The following is a 23,993-nucleotide window of genomic DNA, read 5'->3' on the forward strand; positions in this document are numbered from 1 at the left end:
AAATAATTGTATATATATTATTTTGTATTATATTTTTATTTTGTAACCACACGCCTTTATTCTCCGACGGCTAGCCGGTACATATTCCCAAAGATATCACTGAATCGAAAAATCGTCTTAGCAAACCCTAACGGGTTTAAAAGACCTATCAACGATACCCCACACTATAGGGTTGGATGAGAAAAAAAAATCACCCCCACTTTACGTCTATATGGGAGACACCCCTTCAAAATTTTTTTTAGAATTTTGTACTGTACCATTTTGTCGGCATATTTACATATATATCCGTGCAAAGTTACAGCTTTCTAGCATTGATAGTCCCTGATCAATGCCGCGGATGGACAAACAGACAGACAGACATGGCGAAACTATAAGGGTTCCGTTTTTGCCATTTTGGCTCCGGAACCCTAAAAAGACTCTTTTTGGAAAAATTGAAGAAATTCAGGATGGTAGGTAGTAATATCAAACTTTCAAGGAAAACTATATCGGCTAGTTTGCCTGAGAATTATTAGTAGTTTATAAGTAAATAGGAGCCTAACGTACGACATCCTTAGAAAAATATTACTTATTTTTTTGTAATGGCTAGGATAGGAAATATTACTTATTTTTTTCATAATGGCCCTATTTTGGGCGTGTCCGACACGCTCTTGGTCGGTTTTTTATATGAATAAGTTTGGCTGTCGATATTCCCACGGGATAAGGATAAAATCTCGAAACAACAACCGCTGGGCTTAGTCATAAAAATTGACTATGATTGCTTTTAATGTGACGTCAATGAAAACAACGATTTAATTTTCGGGAATTCCACGGGAATTTTTAAAAATCCCGGAATTTCAATTCAGCTGGACTTAATGATTTACGTGTGCGAAGCGGCGGGCGAACATTAGTATTATATATACGAGTAAGTTTATGGTATTGGTATGGCCACACTCACGGCGGGAGTACCCTTCGTGCTTGACGATCTCTGCGATGTCTCGATCCTGATGCGGCAGCTCCTCGGTTTCCGAGCCGGCGTCCCACTCACCTGCTCGGCATTTCAACTAGAATAACATGCAATAAATTATCCTACTAGGTAATATATTAGCAAGAAAAGAAAACTTTTATTCGTAACAACGTGGGAAATTAAGTAAATAAAATAAAAACCGGCCAAGAGCGTGTAGGACACGCAAAATAGGGTTCCGTAGCCATTACAAAAAAATTCGGTAATATTTTTCTAAGGATTTCGTATTTTGTACGGAATATTCCAAATTTAGGTATATTTTATACTTAGGCTGCTATTTACTCTTAAAAGAAAACTTAACCATTATAGTTTTCCTTGTAAGTTGAATATACTTAATACCATCCCGAATTTTTTCAAATTTTTTCACCCACCAAGTTGAATATTTTGCAAGCAAAACACTGAATCGAAAAATCGTCTTAGCAAAACCCCTAATGGGTTTAAAAGACCTATCCAAAGATATCCCACACTATAGGGTTGGATGAGTTAAAAAAACACCCCTACTTTATGTCTATCGGATGTATTTTTGATTGCACCATTGTGTTGGCATAGTTTACATGTATATTCGTGCAAAATTACAGCTTTCTAGCATTGATAGTCCCTGAGCAAAGCCGCGGACAGACAGACATGGCGAAACTATAAGGGTTCCGTTTTTGCCATTTTGGCTCCGGAACCCTAAAAACGATAGCCCTCATTACGCTGTTTATTGACTCACCTTGGTCAGGTTTTGACCAGCGACCTTATGCGCGGCGGTCAGCACCACGGACTGGTGGATGATGGAGCCCCCGCCGACGTACTCGCGCGGCGACCACTTCTTGCCTGCTGTCTTACTGCAAACAAATACAATACAATAATATAAACAAACAAATATAATGCAGGTGGTAGGACCTTGTGCAAGGTCCGCCCGGATCGCTACCACCATCTTGCTCGCTAATCCTGCCGTGAAGCAGCAGTGCTTGCACTGTTGTTTCGGCATGGAGAGTAAGACAGCCGGCGAAATTACTGGCACGTGAGGTATCCCATCTTAGGCAAGTTAGCGACGCGTCTGCGATACCCCTGGTGCTGCAGATGTTTATGGGCGGTGGTGATCTCTTAACATCAGGAGACCCACTAGCTCGTTTGCCATCCAGTCGAATAAAAAAAATACAACACATTACAAAGACTCTTTATTGTACACCAGAAGCGATACACAGGAAAAAAATACAAGGTAAGCACTAGGCGGCCTTACCGCTTAAGAGCGATCTCTTCCAGGCAACCTTACAATGAACTAAAACAATTACTTTGATCACCCGCGACCTAACGATAGCTACGTTTATGCAAGATATGTGTGCTCATGCAGTTCCTCCACCTCCACACTGTAAGAACACACACAAATCACACAAACCCATCTATCCACCACCACACTACACTGACGCGTTTGGAACTCAACCAGAGCTCATCTTCAGAGCAACACAACCCTACACCATGCTACCAGATATTAGACTAACAAACCATTACAAACGTTTTAATTACAAGCTGTTATTAAGTTTCACCTGTCCCGTTGTCTGTCTGTCTGTCTGTAATCAAATCTTGCAAGTTTAATTTCACCAACTTCCAGTAGTCAGATTGACTTGAAATACTTATGTAACTCGCGTGACAATACAATAATCTATTAGTGACATCTTGGTTGTCCAGCCAGGATCGTCTCCGCAGGACGGAACTCTTCAACGGTTAATAGCATCGACTTGAAACTTGGTATGCAAATTTAATAGTTTGGGTGACAATGCAAGTACAGTCAGCAAGAAAAGCTTGTATTGAAATGATTTTTTTATAGTTAGGTTATTAGTCACTGTAACTCCCTAGGTACCCACATATTTTTTCCCAAACTACCCACCAAAAACTCCACTGGCATGTGATTAAAATAAACGTTAGTTACTGCAATATGGCCACTATCCAGGGGAACTCGCCGAAGCCAGCCTCGCCAGGGGCGCCGCGCGCGCCGCCGCCCCAGCCGCAGCCGGCGCGCGGCATCGCCCGCTCCGGGCGAAGCTGTCCCAGCGGGCAGCACACGTCGAACACGTTCGGGCATGTGCTGTGGAACAGACAATCCAGAAATGCACAATAAATAAAAATAAATAAATATCATGGGACATTTGACACCAATTGACCTAGTCCCAAACTAAGCAAAGCTTGTACTATGGATACTAGGCAACGGATAAACATACTTATATAGATAAATACATACTTAAATACATATTAAACATCCAAGACCAGAGAACAAACATTCGTGTTATTCACACAAATATCTGCCCCGGCCGGGATTCGAACCCAGGACCTCAAACTTCGTAGTCAGGTTCTCTAACCACTTAGCCATCCGGTCGCCCCAAAACAAATCAAAACAGTTCATAGCGACACCACCGTTATAGCACAAAATACAGATAGTTCAGAAGTCAATCTCCTGTATGTACTTCACTTTTCATACCTACGCTCGGCGGTCGCTCTAAGGTTGTCAACTATGGCTTATGCACCAAAAAACTATCGTGGTAGTGGCACTCTTATCTAGCTGTTTGATTTAGTGTTGAGAATGAAACGGGAAGAATGGAAATATAAATTAATAACTAAAATATTTTCAGTTTAATGTCATTGTTATATTATAAATTTGTCATAGGAAATATCTTGCGACGGTTTCGTTATTGGCGACATTCACGATTATTTAATTTAAACAAACATCCACTGAACAGTTATAATAACTTTTTTTTGTTGCTCCATTATTGCACAAAAAAGTTCACAGACGCGAGTCTCAAGCGGATGGCACTCGCGCTCGCACTGGTCCCAACCGTCCGAGATACCGTGTCCATGAGCAGTGTCTATGTGTGCGTTGCTCGAGCGCACTTGTATGGAGATTGACTTCTGAACTATCTGTGTTTTGTGGTTATAGCAACAAAGGTAACAGTCCTAACAAGATCTTCGGGTGTAATTTTGAACGTTATCCAAAATTAGTCGGTGCCGGATTAGCCCATAAGCAAATTAAGCAATAGGCTTAGATAGGGCACACGGAGGCAACGCCGTACAAAATACGCGTTCTTGAATCTACATATAGGCACGACGGTGTCTGTACACGCGTCAATGTGTGCGTAAGATACACAGGGCTGACTATCGCAAAACCCTATTAAGTGCTACTATGTAGGTATGGTCTTTTTATTAGGGCAGTGTTTTCAATGTGCGGGTCGCGATCCCCCGGGGTCGCATATCTTTAAAATACAGATCTGTTCACTCACAAAGGCGCGCCCATCCACAGCTTATTATCAATGTGCACTCGTACTTACTCGTTGTCTTAGTCTCAGTGTGCGTGACTGACGGTACGCTTGCGACTGAGGACACGTTCGAGCTACGCACACATAGACTTGTCGTACGGATACGTTTACACCTACTGGACAGACGCGCCTTCGTGAGTGAACCGATCTATACTCACACCGTTGTTGTTGGTTGATTTTAGGGTACGGTATTTCTAAAATTTAGAGAGCTACGGTACCCTAAAATGAACCATGGGCATACCTGTTATCATCAGCTCCGAGTAAAGAATCGTTGGTGACAATACACCGGTACAAAGGCACGCAGATGCAACCTGAAAACAAAATCTGTTAAACCTTCATGTTTATAGTATTTTTAACACGTTCGGCCCCGGCAAAGATCCATTAAGCTACAATACACTAATATCCTACAGCAGTCACTTCTATGCCAGAGACACATATACGTGTCACAGACGTAATACATTCCGGTGCCAGTGACACAAAGTCTGTGACTTTTTAGGGTTCCGGAGCCAAAATGGCAAAAACGGAACCCTTATAGTTTCGCCATGTCTGTCTGTCTGTCTGTCCGTCCGCGGCTTTGCTCAGGGACTATCAATGTTAGAAAGCTGTGATTTTGCACGGATATATATGTAAACTATGCCGACAAAATGGTTCAAAAATTGTAAAAAACATAGTTTTCCATTAGGGGTTTGCTAAGACGATTTTTCGATTCAGTGATTTGTTTGTGAAATATTCAACTTGTGCAAATTTTCATTAAAATCGAGCGTCCCCCGTCACCCCCCCCTCGAAAATCTAAACCGGTGGGTGGAAATATTTGAAAAAAATTCAGGATGGTAGTAAGTATATCAAACTTACAAGGAAAACTATAACGGCTAAGTTTGCTTGAGAATTATTAGTAGTTTAAGAGTAAATAGCAGCATATATATATTTATATATTGATATACCTTATAAAAGCTGTGTATACCTGTCCCGTTCCTTGTTTGCGTCTCGTTCGCACGCACCGGCTCCAAGCCGTCAGCTGGCTTCCCAAACACGTCTATCAATCGCTGGCTGGCGTCCACGTCTGTGGAGAGTTCGGCGCAGGCGCAGCCGGCGAGCGCGACTAGCGTCAGTAGTAGCCTGCGGACAGGAATCATTAGAATGATCATCATCATCATCATCATCCCAGCCTATATAGCTGGGCACAGGCCTCCTCTCAGAACAAGAGGGCATGGGCCGTAGTTCCCACGCGGGCCCGGTGCTGATTGGGAACTTCACACGCACCATTGAATCGCTTCGCAGGTTTGTGCAGGTTTCCTCACGATGTTTTTCCTTCGCCGCAAAGCTCGTGGTAAATTTCAAATGTAATTACGCACATGTATTCCGAAAAACTCAGTGGTGCGAGCCGGGGTTTGAACCCACGACCCTCTGCTTGAGAGGCGATAGGTCAAACCACTAGGCCACCACGGCTTATTATTAGAATGATAATAAGTAAATATTATTTTTTATTTTTAACTCTTTTTTTAGGGTTCCGTAGCCAAAATGGCAAAAACGGAACCCTTATAGTTTCGCCATGTCTGTCTGTCTGTCCATCCCCGCTTTGCTCAGAGACTACCAGTGCTAGAAACCTGTAATTTGGCACGGATATATACGGCAACCATGCCGACAAAATGGTGCAAAAAATGTAAAAAAACATAGTTTTCATATATATCCGTGCAAAATTACAGCTTTCTAGCATTGATAGTCCCTGAGCAAAGCGCGGACGGACGGACAGACAGACATGGCGAAACTATAAGGGTTCCGTTTTTGCCATTTTGGCTACGGAAACCTAAACGGAATCCTTATTTATAGGGTAACTTTTCCGTCCGTCCGTGTCGGTCTCTCAAAACCCTTTATCTCGGGAACGCGTGGAGGGATGTAGGTATTGAGTTGAAATGAAAACCATATATCTAATCAGGGCTACAGTCCCTTGAAGCTGTGAAAGAAAACGATTTAATTATTTTGATAATGTACCTACCAATGCGAAGCCGAGGGTTGAGGGGTCGCTATAGATTGTGTTAACTATTTTGTAAGTAGTATATTCCGTACCTATATGTGGATATTTAATTAAAATCAAACTTACCACATGACGACGCAGTTAACGACGCACTAAGAGACTGACTACAAGGAAAATAACACGGACAAGTACTTAGTCATCATCTTAAACTACTTAACTACACCAAGCACTAACGACCGGAGCAGACTACAGGAATTATTCATATATACAATAATTTATTGAACCAGGCGTTACTGTGGGAGGCCTATGTCCAGCAGTGGACGTCTTTCGGCTGACATGATGAGGCGTTACTGTGGAGGTGGAGGAACTGCATGAACACACATATTTTGCATAAGCGTAGCTATCATAAGGTCGTGGAATTGGCACAATTTTTGAAAAAATATTAATTTTTCTTTTAGAACGCCTATCAACTCAAGCCCGAGGGCATATATTTGCATATTTATATTCGTGCAAAATTACAGTTTTCTAGCATAATAGTCCCTGAGCAAAGCCGCGGAGGGACGGACAGACATGACGAAACATCACCATATTTTCAAGTAAATAGGTCGAAATTTGAAAAGCGCCGGATCTAATGTTTTTTAGGGTTCTACGGAACAACAGGAAAAATTGGAACCCTTATAGGATCACTTTGCTGTCCGTTCGTCCGTCTGTCTGTCAAGACCCTTTAACTCGTAAACGCGCGGAGTATTCGCGCGGTATCGAGTTGAAATTAAAACCCTATACTCAGGTCAATAATCCCAAAAGCTGTGAAAAAAAACAAACTTCTAAGTCAAAGCAGTCAATAGTATATATATATTAGTATGGATTGATCAAATTTGCTGCTGTAAATGCTTGTTTATGTTGAAAAAGCTTGCCTGAAGAGATCGCTCTGAAGCGATAAAATCGCCAATTGCTTACCTTGTAAACGTCTCTCTGTGTACCTGTTTTCTGTATTGATTACTATTGTGGTATAAAATAAAGAGTCATTGTATTATATTGCATTGTATTTTGTATCTTATACATACAGGCAAAAACATTTAGATACAGGAATGTTCAGCCAAGCTAGCCTAATCATCTGTTGAAGCATTATTTAAAGACAGTGTTACAACTTTACTTAAATAACTATCGTAAAGTTCACATTGCAAATTAATAATTGCGCATGCTATAATTACTATGTCATCAAGAATTGTAACATATTTAAAATGAAGACCTGTACGTGGTTTGAGCATACGAAATTCAATTAAACACCGCTGTACTCGTTCCACATATGCTCGTAGATTGGCTATCTGTTTAGATATTATTCCTTCACTTTTACACACTGTTGTACCACTTGGAGCTCTTACTAATGTAACAGATGATTTATTTAGATATTGTTCAAGATTTTCAAATCCCTTATCTGCCATAATACATGTACCACTTTTAATTTCTTCGTGAAATCACATAGTTCCACCAAACGTGTGTCAGTAGTTCTGCCTCCAAATCCAGGAGAAATATAGTTCACCAATCCGTTTGGTGTACAGGATATTAAATATTTTACTGTATAAGCTTTTTTGGAATTGGACCATGTTTGAGCTTGATGTGTTGTCTTCAACGGCTTTTGTATGTCAATTTCAAGGCACTGAATTATGCAACTTATATTGTTAAATTTTGTCTAAATGGCAAAGGTATGGTTCTTTTGATATCTCTGTCTATCGCCAGAATGAAAGGTTGGAGCATAGTGGCTATTAACGGTATTTTTCCAAATAACAACTCGCTTATACAAGATGGGGACATGCCATAATCTTCTGTCAGTCGTTTTGCCTTACAATTTAATCTTATCTTATTTAAACAGAGCAGTAAATGATGTTTGGGGATATTTAATTCATTTTTAATTATATCAATTAAGTAGTAAAAACGAATTGGAGCACCAATGTATAATTGAGGGTTGTTCTCAATTTTTTTTTCTACATTCAAATCTGTGGTCGGTCTCAATTCCAATTCGGTCTGGACAGCTTTGTCTCTGGTGTTTTGTTCTACGGCTGTACCATTAGTTACATCTGCTGTCTGCTCACAAGATATTTCTTCCACCTCCACCTCCACCTCGACCTTTATTATATCTGTTCGAACTTCTGAAAAAGAAAAAATATTTTCCACTTCTCATGCTCGTAAAGTTCGTGTTTATGCTGGATTTAGGCGACATAAAATGACTTTTTATGCTCTAGTGCATAAAGTAAAATCTTCGTCTAGGACCAAGGTAATCAAGGTAAGGTGTCAACAGCCGCAAACAAAAGAGTTTCTATAATTTTTATTTTATATAAAATTAAAAAACAATCAAATCAATCAAAATAAATCAATAAAACTAAAAAAATATAATTATATAATAATGCATGAAAAATAAAAGGTACATAGAATGTGAACAATTGTTTCCAATGTTGCTATTTTATTTTCTCGCAATCTAAGTGAAAAGCAGTGTAAAACTCGAGCATTAAACCCATTATCCCCACGATTTGTCTATCCACCTTCGCCGTACCGACCGGCTCGGGTGGCTATATGAACGTCTTAGGTAAAATGGCTAGTATTATGCTCTTGTTGCACAATTTACTATTTCTCACTTCTCATGCTTGTAAAGTTTGTGTTTATGCTGGATCCTTAGCTATTTAACGTGGTAATGCCGCGAGCGTTATGGGCACCTTTGCGCCGGGAATGGCAAGGGGCTAGCTATTTGACTAAATTATTTTTGTAATAATTGCTTACTACACAGTATGTATTAAAATTCATTTATAAAGTAAATAAAAAATAGTCAATACCGTATTTGAGTAAAGCCACCAAAAAGTGGAGCCAGCAAAAAAAGGTTCCATCCATCCCAGCCTATATACGTCCCACTGCTGGGCACAGGCCTCCTCTCAGAACAAGAGGGCTTGGGCCATAGTTCCCACGCAGGCCCAGTGCGGATTGGGAACTTCACGCGCACCATTGAATTGCTTCGCAGGTTTGTGCAGGTTTCCTCACGATGTTTTCCTTCACCACAAAGCTCGTGGTAAATATCAAATGTAATTCCGCACATGAATTTCGAAAAAAACAGAGGTGCGAGCCGGGGTTTGAACCCACGACCCTCTGCTTGAGAGGAGACAGGTCAAACAACTAGGCCACCACGGCTTCAAAAAAAAAAAAGTTTACATTATACATATTTTCTTTTTTACAATAATGTATTGCATTATCAGAAGTGTCTTTGAACAATGCAGTTGGTATATTACCTTGTTTCGATTCATCAGGACACTCGGCTATCTTTGTTTGTTTTTTTGCTTTCTTGTTCGTTCGTTTTGTACTGCCCGTCCGTTTTCTCCCATCTCCTTGACATACAAATTTTTTTGGTGTACAGCCTGCTTTCAAGCGCACCTGTGACACTTTCCCCATGATATAATACTCCATATAATTTACCATGTCATTTGGTAACTGCAAAATAAAGTTTTTAAATCATTAGCCAACTCAATCGACTTTTCACAAGCTTTCACCTGTCCCGTTTTCTGTCTCTAATCAAATCTTGCAAGTTAAATTTGACCAACTTCCAGTAGTCAGATTAAATTAAAAAAAAAAAATATTAAATATCACGGGACATTCACACCAATTGACCTAGTCCCAAAGTAAGCTTAGCAAAGCTTGTGTTTTGGGTACTAAGCAACGGATAAATATAATTATATGTATAGATAGATAGATACATAAAACATATTAAATACATATTACGAGTAAACACCCAAGACCGAGAACAAACATTCATATTTTCATACAATTATCTGCCCCGACACGGGAATCAAACCGGGACCTCAAGCTTTGTAGTCAGGTTCTCTAACCACTAGGCCATCTGGTCGTCAAAAGATTGACTTGTAATTTGGAATAGTTATGTAAATTGTGTGACAATGACAATACAATAATCTAGTAGTGTTATCCTGGTAGTCCAGCTAGGATCGTCTCCGCGGGACGGAACTCTTCAACAGACAGTTAATAGCATCAACTTGACATGCAAATGTAGTTTTTGTGACAATGCAAGTACAGTCATCAAAAAGTACAGTCAGCAAAAAAAAGCTTGTATTAAAAATATTTCTTTTTCCAAAAATTTTTAGTGTAGCTGATTACCATGGTAGTGTCTCCAGAGTGACTTATTAAAATTTTGATTTTATGGGGTAATAGCTGTTACCCGCAACTCCATACATGTAGAATTTGTTTATCACTATCCTGCGGGAACTAGTTATGCAATTTTCCGGAAAAAACTATCCTATGTCCTACCCAGGGACAAAACTATCTGTATATCGAATTTCATCTAGATTGTACAACCAAACAAACAAACAGATTTACAAACTTTCACATTCATATTAATATTATAAAATTATAATATTAAAGTGGGACAAAGCCATGGTGGCCTTAAAATTTTTGTGATGTAGCTTAAATGACAGAGAAAAATTTACTGATTCCGAACATGTTTATAACTCACTATTGTAAAAAAATGTTGCTTAGTCAATTTCCCCTTTCAACCGTATGTATCTAATGAACTATTGATTTATGAGATGCATAATGATAAAATCCAACTGATACTGACTTGCCAAATGATAAAATCTGGGCTCACTTTTTTAAAACAAGCAATCTAATGATGTCAATTTGAAGAAAATAGTTGGTTTTGTGCTTGTATTGGTATTTACCTACCAACCCAATTTGCAACCCTCGAATTGTAACGGAAATGAAATGGCTGTATCTGGCAACCCTAGCTCAATCACTAGCTAAGTAATAATATTAAAAATTTTAAATCACTGAGAAAGACTAACCTCACACTGTATGTTAACTTGAAAAGTACCGGTATCAAAGTCAAAGTCAAAGTCAAAGTCAAAATATCTTTATTCAATTTAGGCTACAACAAGCACTTATGAATGTCAAAAAAAATCTACCACCGGTTCGGAAAAACCTCTGCTGAGAAGAAATCCGGCAAGAAACTCAACGAGGTATATATATTTTTTTTTTAAAACAGATTTACAATATTATTAAATGACATGTATACATCACAAGTATTTAACACAACTTTATTTTTAACACAGTAGGTTCGCTATTTGAAGGGATCGCTAATGCGGATCGGAATTATTTCCAAATATCCCTGTCCATGATATAATCATTAACTTTATAATACGCCTTTGATATTAATGTTTTTCTGACAATAGATCTGAATTTTGTATCCGTTTCATTTATAATATTTTTTGGAATTTTATTATAAAAACGTATGCAATTTCCCAGAAAAGACTTTTTGGTTTTAGCCAGTCTGTAAGATGGAACTTTAAGCTTCCCTGTGTTTCTAGTAGCCTTTGGCTTATCGACGTTAGTGGGAAAATCACATATGTTCTTCCTAACATACATGATTATTTCAAAAAACATAAAGCATATAGGTAGGTACTATAAATTTAGATTTCGAAATAGAATTGTATGTGAAATACTTACATCAAAATGATCTTCGCAAAAATACATTCGTGAAACTGTCGATAAATCATCGGCATCAGACCTTCCTGCAAGCGTTAGCCATTGTTTTCGCACTTTTTTATTATTTGGCACATAAATAAACAATTTGTCTGGTGTTTTTAAAGTTGTATTTTTGCACTCAGGCACTATACAGTACTTGTAATAGGAGTTATTCATTTCTAACTTTTCGTGGAATACTAACAAAACAACAGTCAGTCGCACGCAGGATGTGTTTCTTTCTCTGTTTCGCACGGCGTGACGTGACGTGTGTAGACGCGACGTCATCCAAGCAGTGTTGCCAACTCTTAGAAGCTCGAGTCGCTAAATTCAAAATCAAAAGTCGCTAAAATTAATTCCACCAGGAGAGAGCGGACTCAGAACTTTGTCTGGGAGTGACACAAGTGGCCACTGGTGGTCTGAAAAGTTAGGATACGAAGGAAAAAAAAACAAATTAGAAGATTTCCGAATTCACTGAAATTGATTTAATTGAGTATACTTTTTTTTTTAAATAGCTAAAACTAGAGCAGAGCATAAACCAATGGAGCTTTAATTAAATAAAGTTAGAATTTGGTGCGCAAGCGCATTTGTCGCTTTCCATATAGATCTCTTGGCTGTGTATAAAAAAATATATCCATTATTGGTCCTAGAACTGTAAATATTTATTCCAAAAGTCGCCAGATAATCGTTAAATCATTTTTGTCAAAACTTTTTTTTGGTCGCTAAGAAAAGTCGTCGGTTCTAGCGACAAAGTTGCTAAATTGGCAACACTGCATCCAAGACGCCATGCATGACAGGCATGCATGCGCCAATGACCAAAGAGTATATAATCACTACGTTTTAAGAGTCGGAACTCTCATACAAAAACAATATCACGATTGTAGTATGAATTCAGTGTCTTTTTGGTGCCAATATCAAGAAACGAACTGCACAGACTAAACAGGGCCGAAAAAGTCACATTGACAAGTAGTGTTGTTAGGAACAGTCGATATTATCGATATTGTAACAGCATAGTGTTGTGCTTTTATATCGATATATTGTCAAAAAACGGCACGTAGTGGTGCGCTTTTTATTAATTAAATGATCGAATTAAAGAAAAAAAAGTTGTTTTTCTTAATAATAATTTATTTCATGTCATGGATCTGTTTTTCTTTACATAGGTAAATACAGTTTCACGTTACACAAGTATTGTATTGTAGTATTGTATTGTCCGTTTTGCACTGCACAGCACTTGTGGAAGGCTGTGCATGTAAATATTCCACACTGGGCAACTCCAAAGCTGAACCTGAAACAAAGTTAAATTTAGCCAGTAGCTTACACTAACTAATGCAAGATAAAATAAAATTGGTACACACAATCCAATTTTTGTCATATTGCAGGTCAATGACCTATGTTTACCTAGACAACTTTCTTACAATTTCTTGCCTTATTGTCAAATATGTCTTTACTTGTCAAATGAATGAAATGAAATGAAGGTGATCTTGGAGTTAGTTGACAATACATAATTTGTATACCTCTGATAAAATAACAAAAAACAAAAATACACGAAAATTCAAACAGTAAACACAAAATCTCGCGAAGGCGTCCGTTCCCACGCAGCAGATGAAGGTTTGTGGGCTGCCATATAAAATTGAAAAATAGAACTAAATTTTTTTCATTTACTTAAATAAAAAGGATATCCAGTCAGAATTATTTTTATATTGTATATTTATCTTAGTAATATTTTTTTCCGCTTATTTTTTTTTTCACAGCTTAAAATGTGAAGAATTGCAAATATTTTAATTTAAGTGAAATCTTCTAAACACAGATCATTTCATAAATATGGCAACCAATTAGTTATTTTGGAGAGGTTGGTACAAAAAAGTCACTAGCTCCATACATTAGATTTTTGTATGGAGTTTCAACCCACTGCCAATGACAATGATATGACAGTTGAGTGAGCGTTTTCGAAGTAAGTAATTTGAAAATGCAATATTCATATCGCGTGGTTTTGCACATGTGAGTATTGGAACATCATACGAGAAACGCGAGAATACCTACCTTACCTAATAAAAACATAAACTCAGCGCAACGCGTCGTCGGTCGTAGGTATAGTCAGCAACGAAATTTAATGAACGAAATAAGATTAACTACGAAAGTTACAAAGACACATTGGGAGAGGCCTTGGTGAGGTCAAATGAACATAACTTTTTGAGTTGTGTGTCGTATAATTTCTACTGCATTCGATTTTACACAAATAGGAGTTTTGTATGTATAAACTATTTTCTCAAAAACAAAACACGATTTACCATAAAAACTCACAGCCAAGCTGGATCACACAGGTACCTACAAAGCCGTCTGTCTGCTTGCTAGGCATTTACATTGTGTGATTTCTTCTTTGTGTATTCCTAATTTTTTCTATTGTGAGGGAGACAAACGAACATGCAGTTTATCTAATGGGAAATTATCACCACCTCCTCCTCCTATGAGTAGGACAAATACATATAAAACTTCAGGCTTTAGGGCCTAACGGCTAGCTGCCGCGGGTGCACGCCTGCGGGTGCGGATGCAGGCAGGTACAGGGCTACTACGAAACTCGAAGTTCGTGTCTCTTTCACTCGCCAATTAAATGCCATAAGCGTCACCGGGACGGCAACATTCGTAGTGTAGGGCCAGGGCTACTGCGAAATTCGAAACTCGAAGTTCGTGTCGTGCGGTCCCTCTCGCTCTCGTATTAAATAGCATAAGTGTCAGAGGGACCGCACGACACGAACTTCGAGTTTCGAGTTTCGGAGTAGCCCTGCAGGGCTACTGCGAAATTCGAAGTTCGTGTCCATATCGCTACATATTAGTAATCTGCATAGCTACTACGAAACTTGAAACTCGAAGTTCGTGTCGTGCGCTCCCTCTCGCTCTCGTATTAAATAGTATAAGTCTCAGAGAGACCACACGACACGAACTTCGTGTTTCGAGTTTCGTAGTAGCCCTGCTGTGTTCGTGTCGTTCGATCCCTTTGACACTTAGTTTACGCTATTTAATACGAGAGCGAGAGGGACGGTTAGGCCTTCTTGCTCATACTATTTTTCAACAGGCGTCCACCCGCTTCGTGCAATGCAAACCGCGTCAGCTAGCATAGACCTCAGTGTATTAAAATAATATTCATTAAACGAACACGATACTCCATTTATTTTAACATTTGAAACATGGTAAAACTTGCACACGTTTTTTAATAAAACAATGAAACTATTTAAAATTGTGTTAACTTCTATACTTAGTAAAAAAATATAATAAATACCGCTAATAAATGTGCATGTAGGTATTTTTAGTCGCTCAATCATGCAATAACGGCTGACACCCAAGACCCGAGAACAAACATTCGTATATTTCATACAAAATATCTGCCCCGACGCGGGAATCGAACCCGGGACCTCAAGCTTCGTAGTCAGGTTCTCTAACCACTAGGCCATCTGGTCGTCCAAAAATCATTAGTATCTAAGTATGTCCATTCAAAAGACGTTAAAATAATATTAAATTATCTTGTAACATACAATTACAAAAAACATGTTATTTATTAATAAAACTGAAAATCTCTAAGCGAAGCAGCTTGTCTTTTGTCGGTATCAGTAGATGCGTATCGACAGTTTCATCATTGCAGATTAAATCTTTGTAAAGTTTAATCAGCGGTATGAGAGACATTAAGGGGCTGTTCCTATCTTCGATCCACAGCACGCTAGATCTCGCAGGTAGAATACTTAAAGCTCCAGCGGGCATTAACTGCGAGATTGCATACTTGAACGTGGCCACGAATGCCTGGCTAGCTGGACAGAGTCCAAATCTCCCGTCCAAACCACATAGGCAATAGGCCTGGGATACAATAGCCTCCGTCACCACCTTATAGGCATTAATAGAACCTTTAACAGGCAGGGACCGGGCCAGACTGTTAGCTGTGTCCAAGCCAGAATCTGGTTACTGGCTCCATGCATACCCCTCGCCCAACACTAGAACTTTTATCGACCCAGACACTACGCATAGCTGCTGGTCTACGGCTGGGAGTTGGGATCTGCGAAAGTAACAACTGTGTTTCTTGTGGGGCTCCAGTGGACCGTCTCGGCCAACATGGCCTCTCCTGTCCCACCATGCCACTCTCAACGACATTCTCAGAAGGGCGCTCGTTAGTGCCAACGTTCCCGCCGCTCTGTAGCCCCAGATTGTACGGAGCGATGGCAAGCGCCCTGACGGAATGTCGTTGATACCCTGGCAGACTGGCCGTGCGCTGGTGTGGGACGCTACCTGTACAGACACCCTGGCGGCGTCCTAGCTAACAGCAACTACCAAACGTGCGGGGGCGGCGGTAGACGCCCGGGAACGCCTCAAGGTCACAAAATATAGCTGTCTCGGCGCCCAATATCATTTCTTTGCTTTCGGCGTCGAGACTCTAGGTCCTTGGGGTAAGGGTGCGCTGGAACTACACAGGGAGCTCAGCAATAGGTTAAGGGAGGCAACAGGCAACCCTCGCGCCGGCAGCTTTCTCGCACAAAGAATCGCAATCGCAGTTCAACGCGGGAATGCTGCCTGCGTGATGGGCACCATGCCAAGAGGCCCACCTCTCTTTTTTTATTAGTTTTAGTTTTAGATATTTAAATTAAATAATAGTTTTAGTCCTATGGATATTTTGTATTTTCTTAATCATTCTTATTAAATGATTGGTGTCAAGGGATATATCTTAATTAATACCCTTAAAATTAATGCAATGTGCAATATTAGTTTAATAATAAAATTGGTGTAAAAGGATATAACTTAATCGCGTAACCGTCGACTGCGCAGCTCGCAAGCGCGTTCTCCCTGCACAAGTCAGCGCACACGATTGTGGCTCATCCGTGAGCGCCATGGCTCCCCACTCACCCGCTCATTCCCCGCGCAAAGACTTATATCCTTTTCCACGTAAACTTTTTTATATTCGATTTGTGAAAACGGGCGCAGCTCTACTTAATCTTATATTTTATTTTATTTTTTTGTGTAAAGAGATTGAACTTAACTTGTATCAATGTAAACTAAATAAATCTGTTCTTGTTTTAGGGGTTCAAGTGTGCTTAGATTTTTTACACCCGCCATATGAAAAAACAGCACGTACAACTAAATTTAGATCATAAATCACAAACACAGTTAATAGAAATACAACTTGACAAGTACCCTCTGTTGCTAACTTTTTTAAGGCAGTTCTACCCTTGACCACCAGAAAAGTCCGTTGTTTTAAAAGATATCTTAGATCCGTTTACACCAAACGATGCGTTATTTTTTTTTGTGTTTTTTGGTCTATATAACTCAATTTGGCCAAATTCAGACTTGTACCCCTTTTCACTGGAGCCACAGATATATTAATTACCTACAATCTAATATAATACAACAACTTTTTATTGCACACCACATAGCAGGCAAGGCAATACAGAAAATGGGTATGTGGAAAAAAAATCACAGGTTGAGTAAGAGGCGATCTTATCGCTCCAGAGCGACACCTTCATTACAAAATAAACATGTATTTAACAAATTCGCGACCGCATTCGCTACGCGCTACGCTCGTAGCAGCGTTTTTCCGCTTTGTAGCGAAAACTGCCTACGAACAGAGAACTCCCCTGGCGTTCTGGGGCACCGAAGGTCAACACATCATGTGAGTGATGTACCTAGTAATATTCAGTGTTTTTGCGGCGATTTTTTCCATTATTACCGTTTCGGTATTAGACATTAGAAGAATTCTAGAAATTATTAAATTCACCAAAAAAAATTCATTTAGTAATGTGTGAAAGTTAATCATGCACTTCAGGAGTCCCTTGGTAAATTTTATTACCTTTGTCAGTGAGAGCCTTCATCACGGAATCTCGCTGTCAAGTCACATGTCAATCACAATAATTGAGCGTCTTCGGCGCTATACGCTGTTAACTCAAACTCACTGAACGCTCGCAGCGATATTCGCTTCGCTTTCAACTCGCCCACAAATCGCCAGTGCTAAAGCTCTTACAGTATCTCTCTGCTGATCAAAAAGGCTATGTTTTATTTCTTATAATTTATTTCTGGCCAGAGAGAAAGCCCTTTGGTAAAAAAGTAAAAAAAAAACACGACTTCAACTTCAATATAGTTTATTAAATTTATTTAGGTGTGTAAGTATAAGAGCTAGTGCGGAAGCCCTCCTCGTCCATACGCCGCTTCAGCCAGTCGTTGAACTGCGGCGTGTTGACGTACGCGCCGGGCACGGCGTCCCCGCACCCCAGACCCCACGCCACCATGCCCACGACCTCGTAACGGCTGGCCTCTTTGTTCGGGTTAGTGTTCTGCAGAAAAAACAGTTTTTTATTTATTAAGTCAACAAACAGTCACAACAGTTGACGACCGCTTGACAAACAGACGACGAAGCTTGAGGTCCCGGGTACGATTTCATTTGACCTGTTGAATGTTCTCTTAAAGTTAACGACTATTGTGAGAATATTTTTTCTTCTATATATTTCGTATTTTGCCCCATAAGCTACGAAGCCCGTTTTAAAATAGGTAACTAAAAAATTAAATAAAAGGTGAGTACCTTTTCTAGCAACGCTTGCAATACAATAACTCAGTGCTGGCCTTAGCCATCTTTCGCCCCGGGCGAGTCATGCCTTCGGCGCCCTTTTAGATATGACAAGCAACAAAATGACTGGTCATGTTTGTTACATAAAACACTTATACTCACTCCTACGACGTCTATGAAAGTTAAGGTGGTCAAAAGTGGTTTAGTTGAACTGGCGCGCGCGGCGACCTGAAGTACCTGTGCCCTTAGTGTAAGTTTTCGGTTACAAAATACGTCTCGATCGCGTCGCGTTAAAATCTCAATTTGTATGGAAACACAAACATCGCTAACGTTCCGCTAGAGGCGCTGTTCGTGTTTGCATACAAATTGAGATTTTAACGCGAACGCGATGTGACGCGATGCGAACACACACACACACACACACACACACACACACACACACACACACACACACACACACACACACACACACACACACACACACACACACACACACACACACACATATAGGCTCTTTATTGTACATGTTTTAGGTAATGAGAGATCGGTTGTTTTTTTTACTTTTTACTCCGAAGCCGATTGCAATGGAACAGTGACAAACAAACTTAAAAACCTTATTTAGTTATATTGATGCGCGATACTAGCGCCACCACATTTTGTGTTTTATTTTGTAACCAATGAGGTTCATGAACGTCAACGGGCATCGATCATTTTGATTAATTTAGCAAGCTATCTAGTTCAGTAGATGAACTATAGATGGCGCTGTATCGAACAATACGAGTAGTATATGTCGTGGATAACAATAAGCCTTATGGGATTGCCAATTGACTATTACAATATCGAGATGGCGGCGAACGGCGTGTGACGTAACTACCGGTCTCGATGGCTTGACTGAGTGTCATTCTACTTCGGACTGTAGGGACAACAACACCTGGCTAATGCTTCTGTCAGTTTGTCTGTCGATTAGCTCTATACATAATCTGATTGGTGTTGCGATTTAATTATTATCAGTTGGTGAAATAAAAGACCTGCATTCCAAAAGAAGTTCTAATTGAAGCTCTCACTCAAGTACCGACATCATAAACGCATCCTGACGGCGAGACAGAAGTAACCTCGTTCCATCCATCATTATCTCATCTCTCCTCTCTCTCCGCTCTCGTTGACATATATACTAGCTTTTCCCCGCAGCTTCGTCCGCGTGGAATTCGGTTACCGCGCGCTGTTCCCTCGGGAACTGTGCATTTTTCCATAAAAAGTAGCCTATGTCACTCTCTGGCCCACAAACTATTGCCAAAAATCACGACGATCCGTTACTCCGTTGCGGCGTGAAAGAAGGACAAACATATAAACATACGCACTTTCACATTTATAATATTAGTATGGATACGAGAATTGCTCGTTTAAAGGTATAAGATTTATAGATAGATGAATGTTATACGAAATAGGGTGCACCCACCCCGATGGGACAGACGAGCGGCGAGCCGCCGTCGCCGGTGCACGTGTCCTTGCCGCGCTCGCCGCCCGCGCACGTGATGGACGGGTGCAGCTCGAAGTGCGCGCCGAGCCGGGTCTTGCGCAGCTCCGTGCGACATTGGTCGCGCGCTACGATCGGCAGTTCGACCTGCAGCGAACAGTCGAATATGAGATAAACCAAGGCCGGGGCAGGGAGGGGCAGTTGTGCCCCCCCCGAGATTATAAAAAGTTGCCAAATGTAAAGCAACCAAACCAGTCCTTTTGACTTGACTTGCTTGATCGATCATTCCTGTAAATTCTCCATATCAACATATTTTGGAGCGGCCAAGGTGGTCGAAAATATCATCAAATGCTGTGTTAGAGCATGGTTTCGATATTTTTGAACACTTTGGCCGTTCCGAAATAACTGACGGCGATTGTATAGATAAATTATCCTAAACTTAGATAAATAAAGAAAATGTATTTAATAATAAGCCATACGAATTGAAATAAATAATATACATTATGTTAAGTATCATAATGATTGAAATAAAAATAAACTTAGTATCTCCAACAGCCATTTTTATTACTTTCTTTGGGGTGAGGGGGAGGGGTGAGGTAGGGGTTCGCTGTCGTCTAGAAACTTTAACAGGGTACGGTACGTGGAGCCATAAGTTTGAGAAACCCTGCTCTATTGTATATAGCCTCACCTCCTCAATATTACCTATACTTATTAGTAGAATAGGTAAGTATTTATTTTAGGGGTATATTTATTTAAACAATGAAGTTTTACGTAAAAATAAAAATAAAAAAGGAATAGTAGGTAAATGTGAACTATCCTGTTCCAATAGTTCCAGTACCTTCTTCAGTATGACGGCGTACTTCTCTTTGTCGGCGAACTCCTTGCCCCAGCCCATGCTGTAGCACCGCGTCCCCGGGGGCGGGGGTTGCGGCGCCATGCACGCGACCCCTATGTGGGGCGCGTCAGTGAAGTCGTATGGGGACTCCAGAATCAGCAGCGCGATGTTGTTGATTTTTAACGCTGTGGGAAAAAGTGGCTTTAAAAAATATGTTGGGATCAATTAGCATCAATCAAAAGGTTGCCTGAAAGAGATCGCTCTTAAGCGATAAGGCGGCCTATTGCTTACCTTGTAATTTTCTCTCTGTGTACCTGTTTTCTGTATCGCTTTCTATTTCTGGTGTACAATAAAGAGTCATAATATGTATTGTATTGATTTACCCTTGTTCCCCGTACATAACCATCTTCCATTACCAGCACTGGGAGAGGACAAATAATTCCTACTCAAAAAAAAAACATAATAGAAAACAACAAAGAAACATAGGTAGGTTTAGGTAGCGTTAAGTCTGCATCGGCCCGAAGGGCCAAAACTACAACAAAGTAGGAGCTCCGCGTCCGCGGATCGCCGAAACTGTTTCTGTGTCGATTAAAATTGGGACAAAACGTGATTGTGAAAATAAGCTTCAGTGAAAAAGCATAGTCCTGTACAAGCCATTAAAGGAAGTCCTACTCCAAAACCGGGTATTGTCTTATGAATTATTTTTCCTCGTACATTACCGGCCATGACGTTGGTTTAGTACAAGGAAAAACAATCCTCAAAGTCAAAGTTAAAATATCTTTATTCAATTTAGGCTATAATAAGCACTTATGAAAGTCAAAAAAAATCTACCACCGCTTCGGAAAAACCTTTGTTGAGAAAAATCCGGCAAGAAACTCAACGAGGTATATTTTTTAAACAGATTTACAATTACTCCAAAACCCGGTTTTTGAGTAGGAATTATTTGTCCTCTTCCAGTGCTGGTAATGGAAGTTGGTTATGTACGGGGAACAAGGGCAATTAAATTGAAGTAATGTGTTTTTAGATTGTACACTGTCATAAACCACACTGTCAGTGCAATTTTTAACCGGGTAAAATAAGACGTTTCTATTGGTTAATCAAATCACGTTCCTCGCAACGTCGCAACACATCCTCGCACAGTATTGGTGGAAACGCTGCTTGAAACACGCTGAGTTTACAATGCATCAGCGTATTTAGAGCAGCGGTGTGGACGATACGGTAGGTACGCGATAAAAATATGACGCATGAGTCACGTCACTGAATGAATATGGTGCGTCTGTGTATTTAGGAGAAGCGTTGTAGACGGTACGTTACAAAAACGTGACGCATGAGTCACGTCACTGAGTACGGTGCGTCAGCGTATTTAGGAGAAGCGTTGTGGACGGTACGTTACAAAACGTGACGCATGAGTCACGTCACTGAGTACGGTGCATCAGCGTATTTAGGAGAAGCGTTGTGGACGGTACGTTACAAAACGTGACGCATGAGTCACGTCACTGAGTACGGTGCGTCAGCGTATTTAGGAGAAGCGTTGTGGACGGTACGTTACAAAAACGTGACGCATGAGTCACGTCACTGAGTACGGTGCATCAGCGTATTTAGGAGAAGCGTTGTGGACGGTACGTTACAAAAACGTGACGCATGAGTCACGTCACTGAGTACGGTACGTCAGCGTATTAGGAGAAGCGTTGTGGACGGTACGTTACAAAAACGTGACGCATGAGTCACGTCACTGAGTACGGTGCGTCAGCTATTTAGAGAAGCGTTGTGGACGGTACGTTACAAAAACGTGACGCATGAGCTACGTCACTGAGTACGGTACGTCAGCGTATTAGGAGAAGCGTTGTGGACGGTACGTTACAAAAACGTGACGCATGAGTCACGTCACTGAGTACGGTGCGTCAGCGTATTAGGAGAAGCGTTGTGGACGGTACGTTACAAAAACGTGACGCATGAGTTCACGTCACTGAGTACGGTGCGTCAGCGTATTTAGGAGAAGCGTTGTGGACGGTACGTTACAAAAAACGTGACGCATGAGTCACGTCACTGAGTACGGTGCGTCAGCGTATTTAGGAGAAGCGTTGTGGACGGTACGTTACAAAACGTGACGCATGAGGTCACGTCACTGAGTACGGTGCGTCAGCGTATTAGGAGAAGCGTTGTGGACGGTACGTTACAAAAACGTGACGCATGAGTCACGTCACTGAGTACGGTGCGTCAGCGTATTTAGGAGAAGCGTTGTGGACGGTACGTTACAAAAACGTGACGCATGAGTCACGTCACTGAGCACGGTGCATCAGCGTATTAGGAGAAGCGTTGTGGACGGTACGTTACAAAAACGTGACGCATGAGTCACGTCACTGAGTACGGTGCGTCAGCGTATTTAGGAGAAGCGTTGTGGGGTACGTTACAAAAACGTGACGCATGAGTCACGTCCTGAGTACGGTGCATCAGCGTTTTAGGAGAAGCGTTTGGGACGGTACGTTACAAAAACGTGACGCATGAGTCACGTCACTGAGTACGGTGCGTCAGCGTATTTAGGAGAAGCGTTGTGGACGGTACGTTACAAAAACGTGACGCATGAGTCACGTCACTGAGCACGGTGCGTCAGCGTATTAGGAGAAGCGTTGTGGACGGTACGTTACAAAAACGTGACGCATGAGTCACGTCACTGAATGAATATGGTGCGTCTGTGTATTTAGGAGAAGCGTTGTGGACGGTACGTTACAAAAACGTGACGCATGAGTCACGTCACTGAGTACGGTGCGTCAGCGTATTAGGAGAAGCGTTGTGGACGGTACGTTACAAAAACGTGACGCATGAGTCACGTCACTGAGTACGGTGCGTTAGCGTATTAGGAGAAGCGTTGTGGACGGTACGTTACAAAACGTGACGCATGAGTCACGTCACTGAGTAAGTCGGTGCGTCAGGTATTAGGAGAATCGTTGTGACGGGTACGTTACAAAAACGTGACGCATGAGTCACGTCACTGAGTACGGCGCTTAGCGTATTTAGGAGAACGTTGTGGACGGTACGTTACAAAACGTGACGCATGAGTCACGTCACTGAGCACGGTGCGTAGCGTATTAGAGAAGCGTTGTGGACGGTACGTTACAAAAACGTGACGCATGAGTCACGTCACTGAGTACGGTGCGTTAGCGTATAGGAGGAAGCGTTGTGGCGGTACGTTACAAAAACGTGACGCATGAGTCACGTCACTGAGTACGGTGCGTCAGCGTATTAGGAGAAGCGTTGTGGACGGTACGTTACAAAAACGTGACGCATGAGTCACGTCACTGAGTACGGTGCGTAGCGATTTAGGAGAGGCGTTGTAGACGGTACGATTACAAAAACGTGACGCATGAGTCACGTCACTGAGTAC

The 23,993-nt window shown here is 40.9% G+C and overlaps 1 protein-coding gene, 1 long non-coding RNA gene and 1 pseudogene across 2 annotated transcripts in view; 1 reads left to right on the forward strand and 2 right to left on the reverse strand.

The window, feature by feature from the left end:
• Positions 1 to 23,993, forward strand: part of LOC141442656 (uncharacterized) — a 154,275-nt gene that overhangs the window by 118,650 nt on the left and 11,632 nt on the right. The gene's annotated exons all lie outside the window — the stretch shown is intronic.
• Positions 7,271 to 12,037, reverse strand: LOC141442646 (uncharacterized; annotated as a pseudogene).
• Positions 17,864 to 20,972, reverse strand: LOC141443059 (phenoloxidase-activating factor 2-like). The gene is made up of 4 exons (XM_074108272.1): positions 20,903 to 20,972; positions 20,615 to 20,796; positions 19,759 to 19,923; positions 17,864 to 18,072 (listed from the first exon to the last, which is right to left on the reverse strand). Exons 1-4 carry the CDS (start codon positions 20,970 to 20,972, stop codon positions 17,890 to 17,892), a joined length of 600 nt encoding a protein of 199 aa, XP_073964373.1. The 3' UTR covers positions 17,864 to 17,889.

This window comes from Choristoneura fumiferana, chromosome 26 (assembly GCF_025370935.1).
Source record: "Choristoneura fumiferana chromosome 26, NRCan_CFum_1, whole genome shotgun sequence".
In the NCBI taxonomy this organism is placed as follows: Eukaryota; Metazoa; Arthropoda; class Insecta; order Lepidoptera; family Tortricidae; genus Choristoneura; species Choristoneura fumiferana.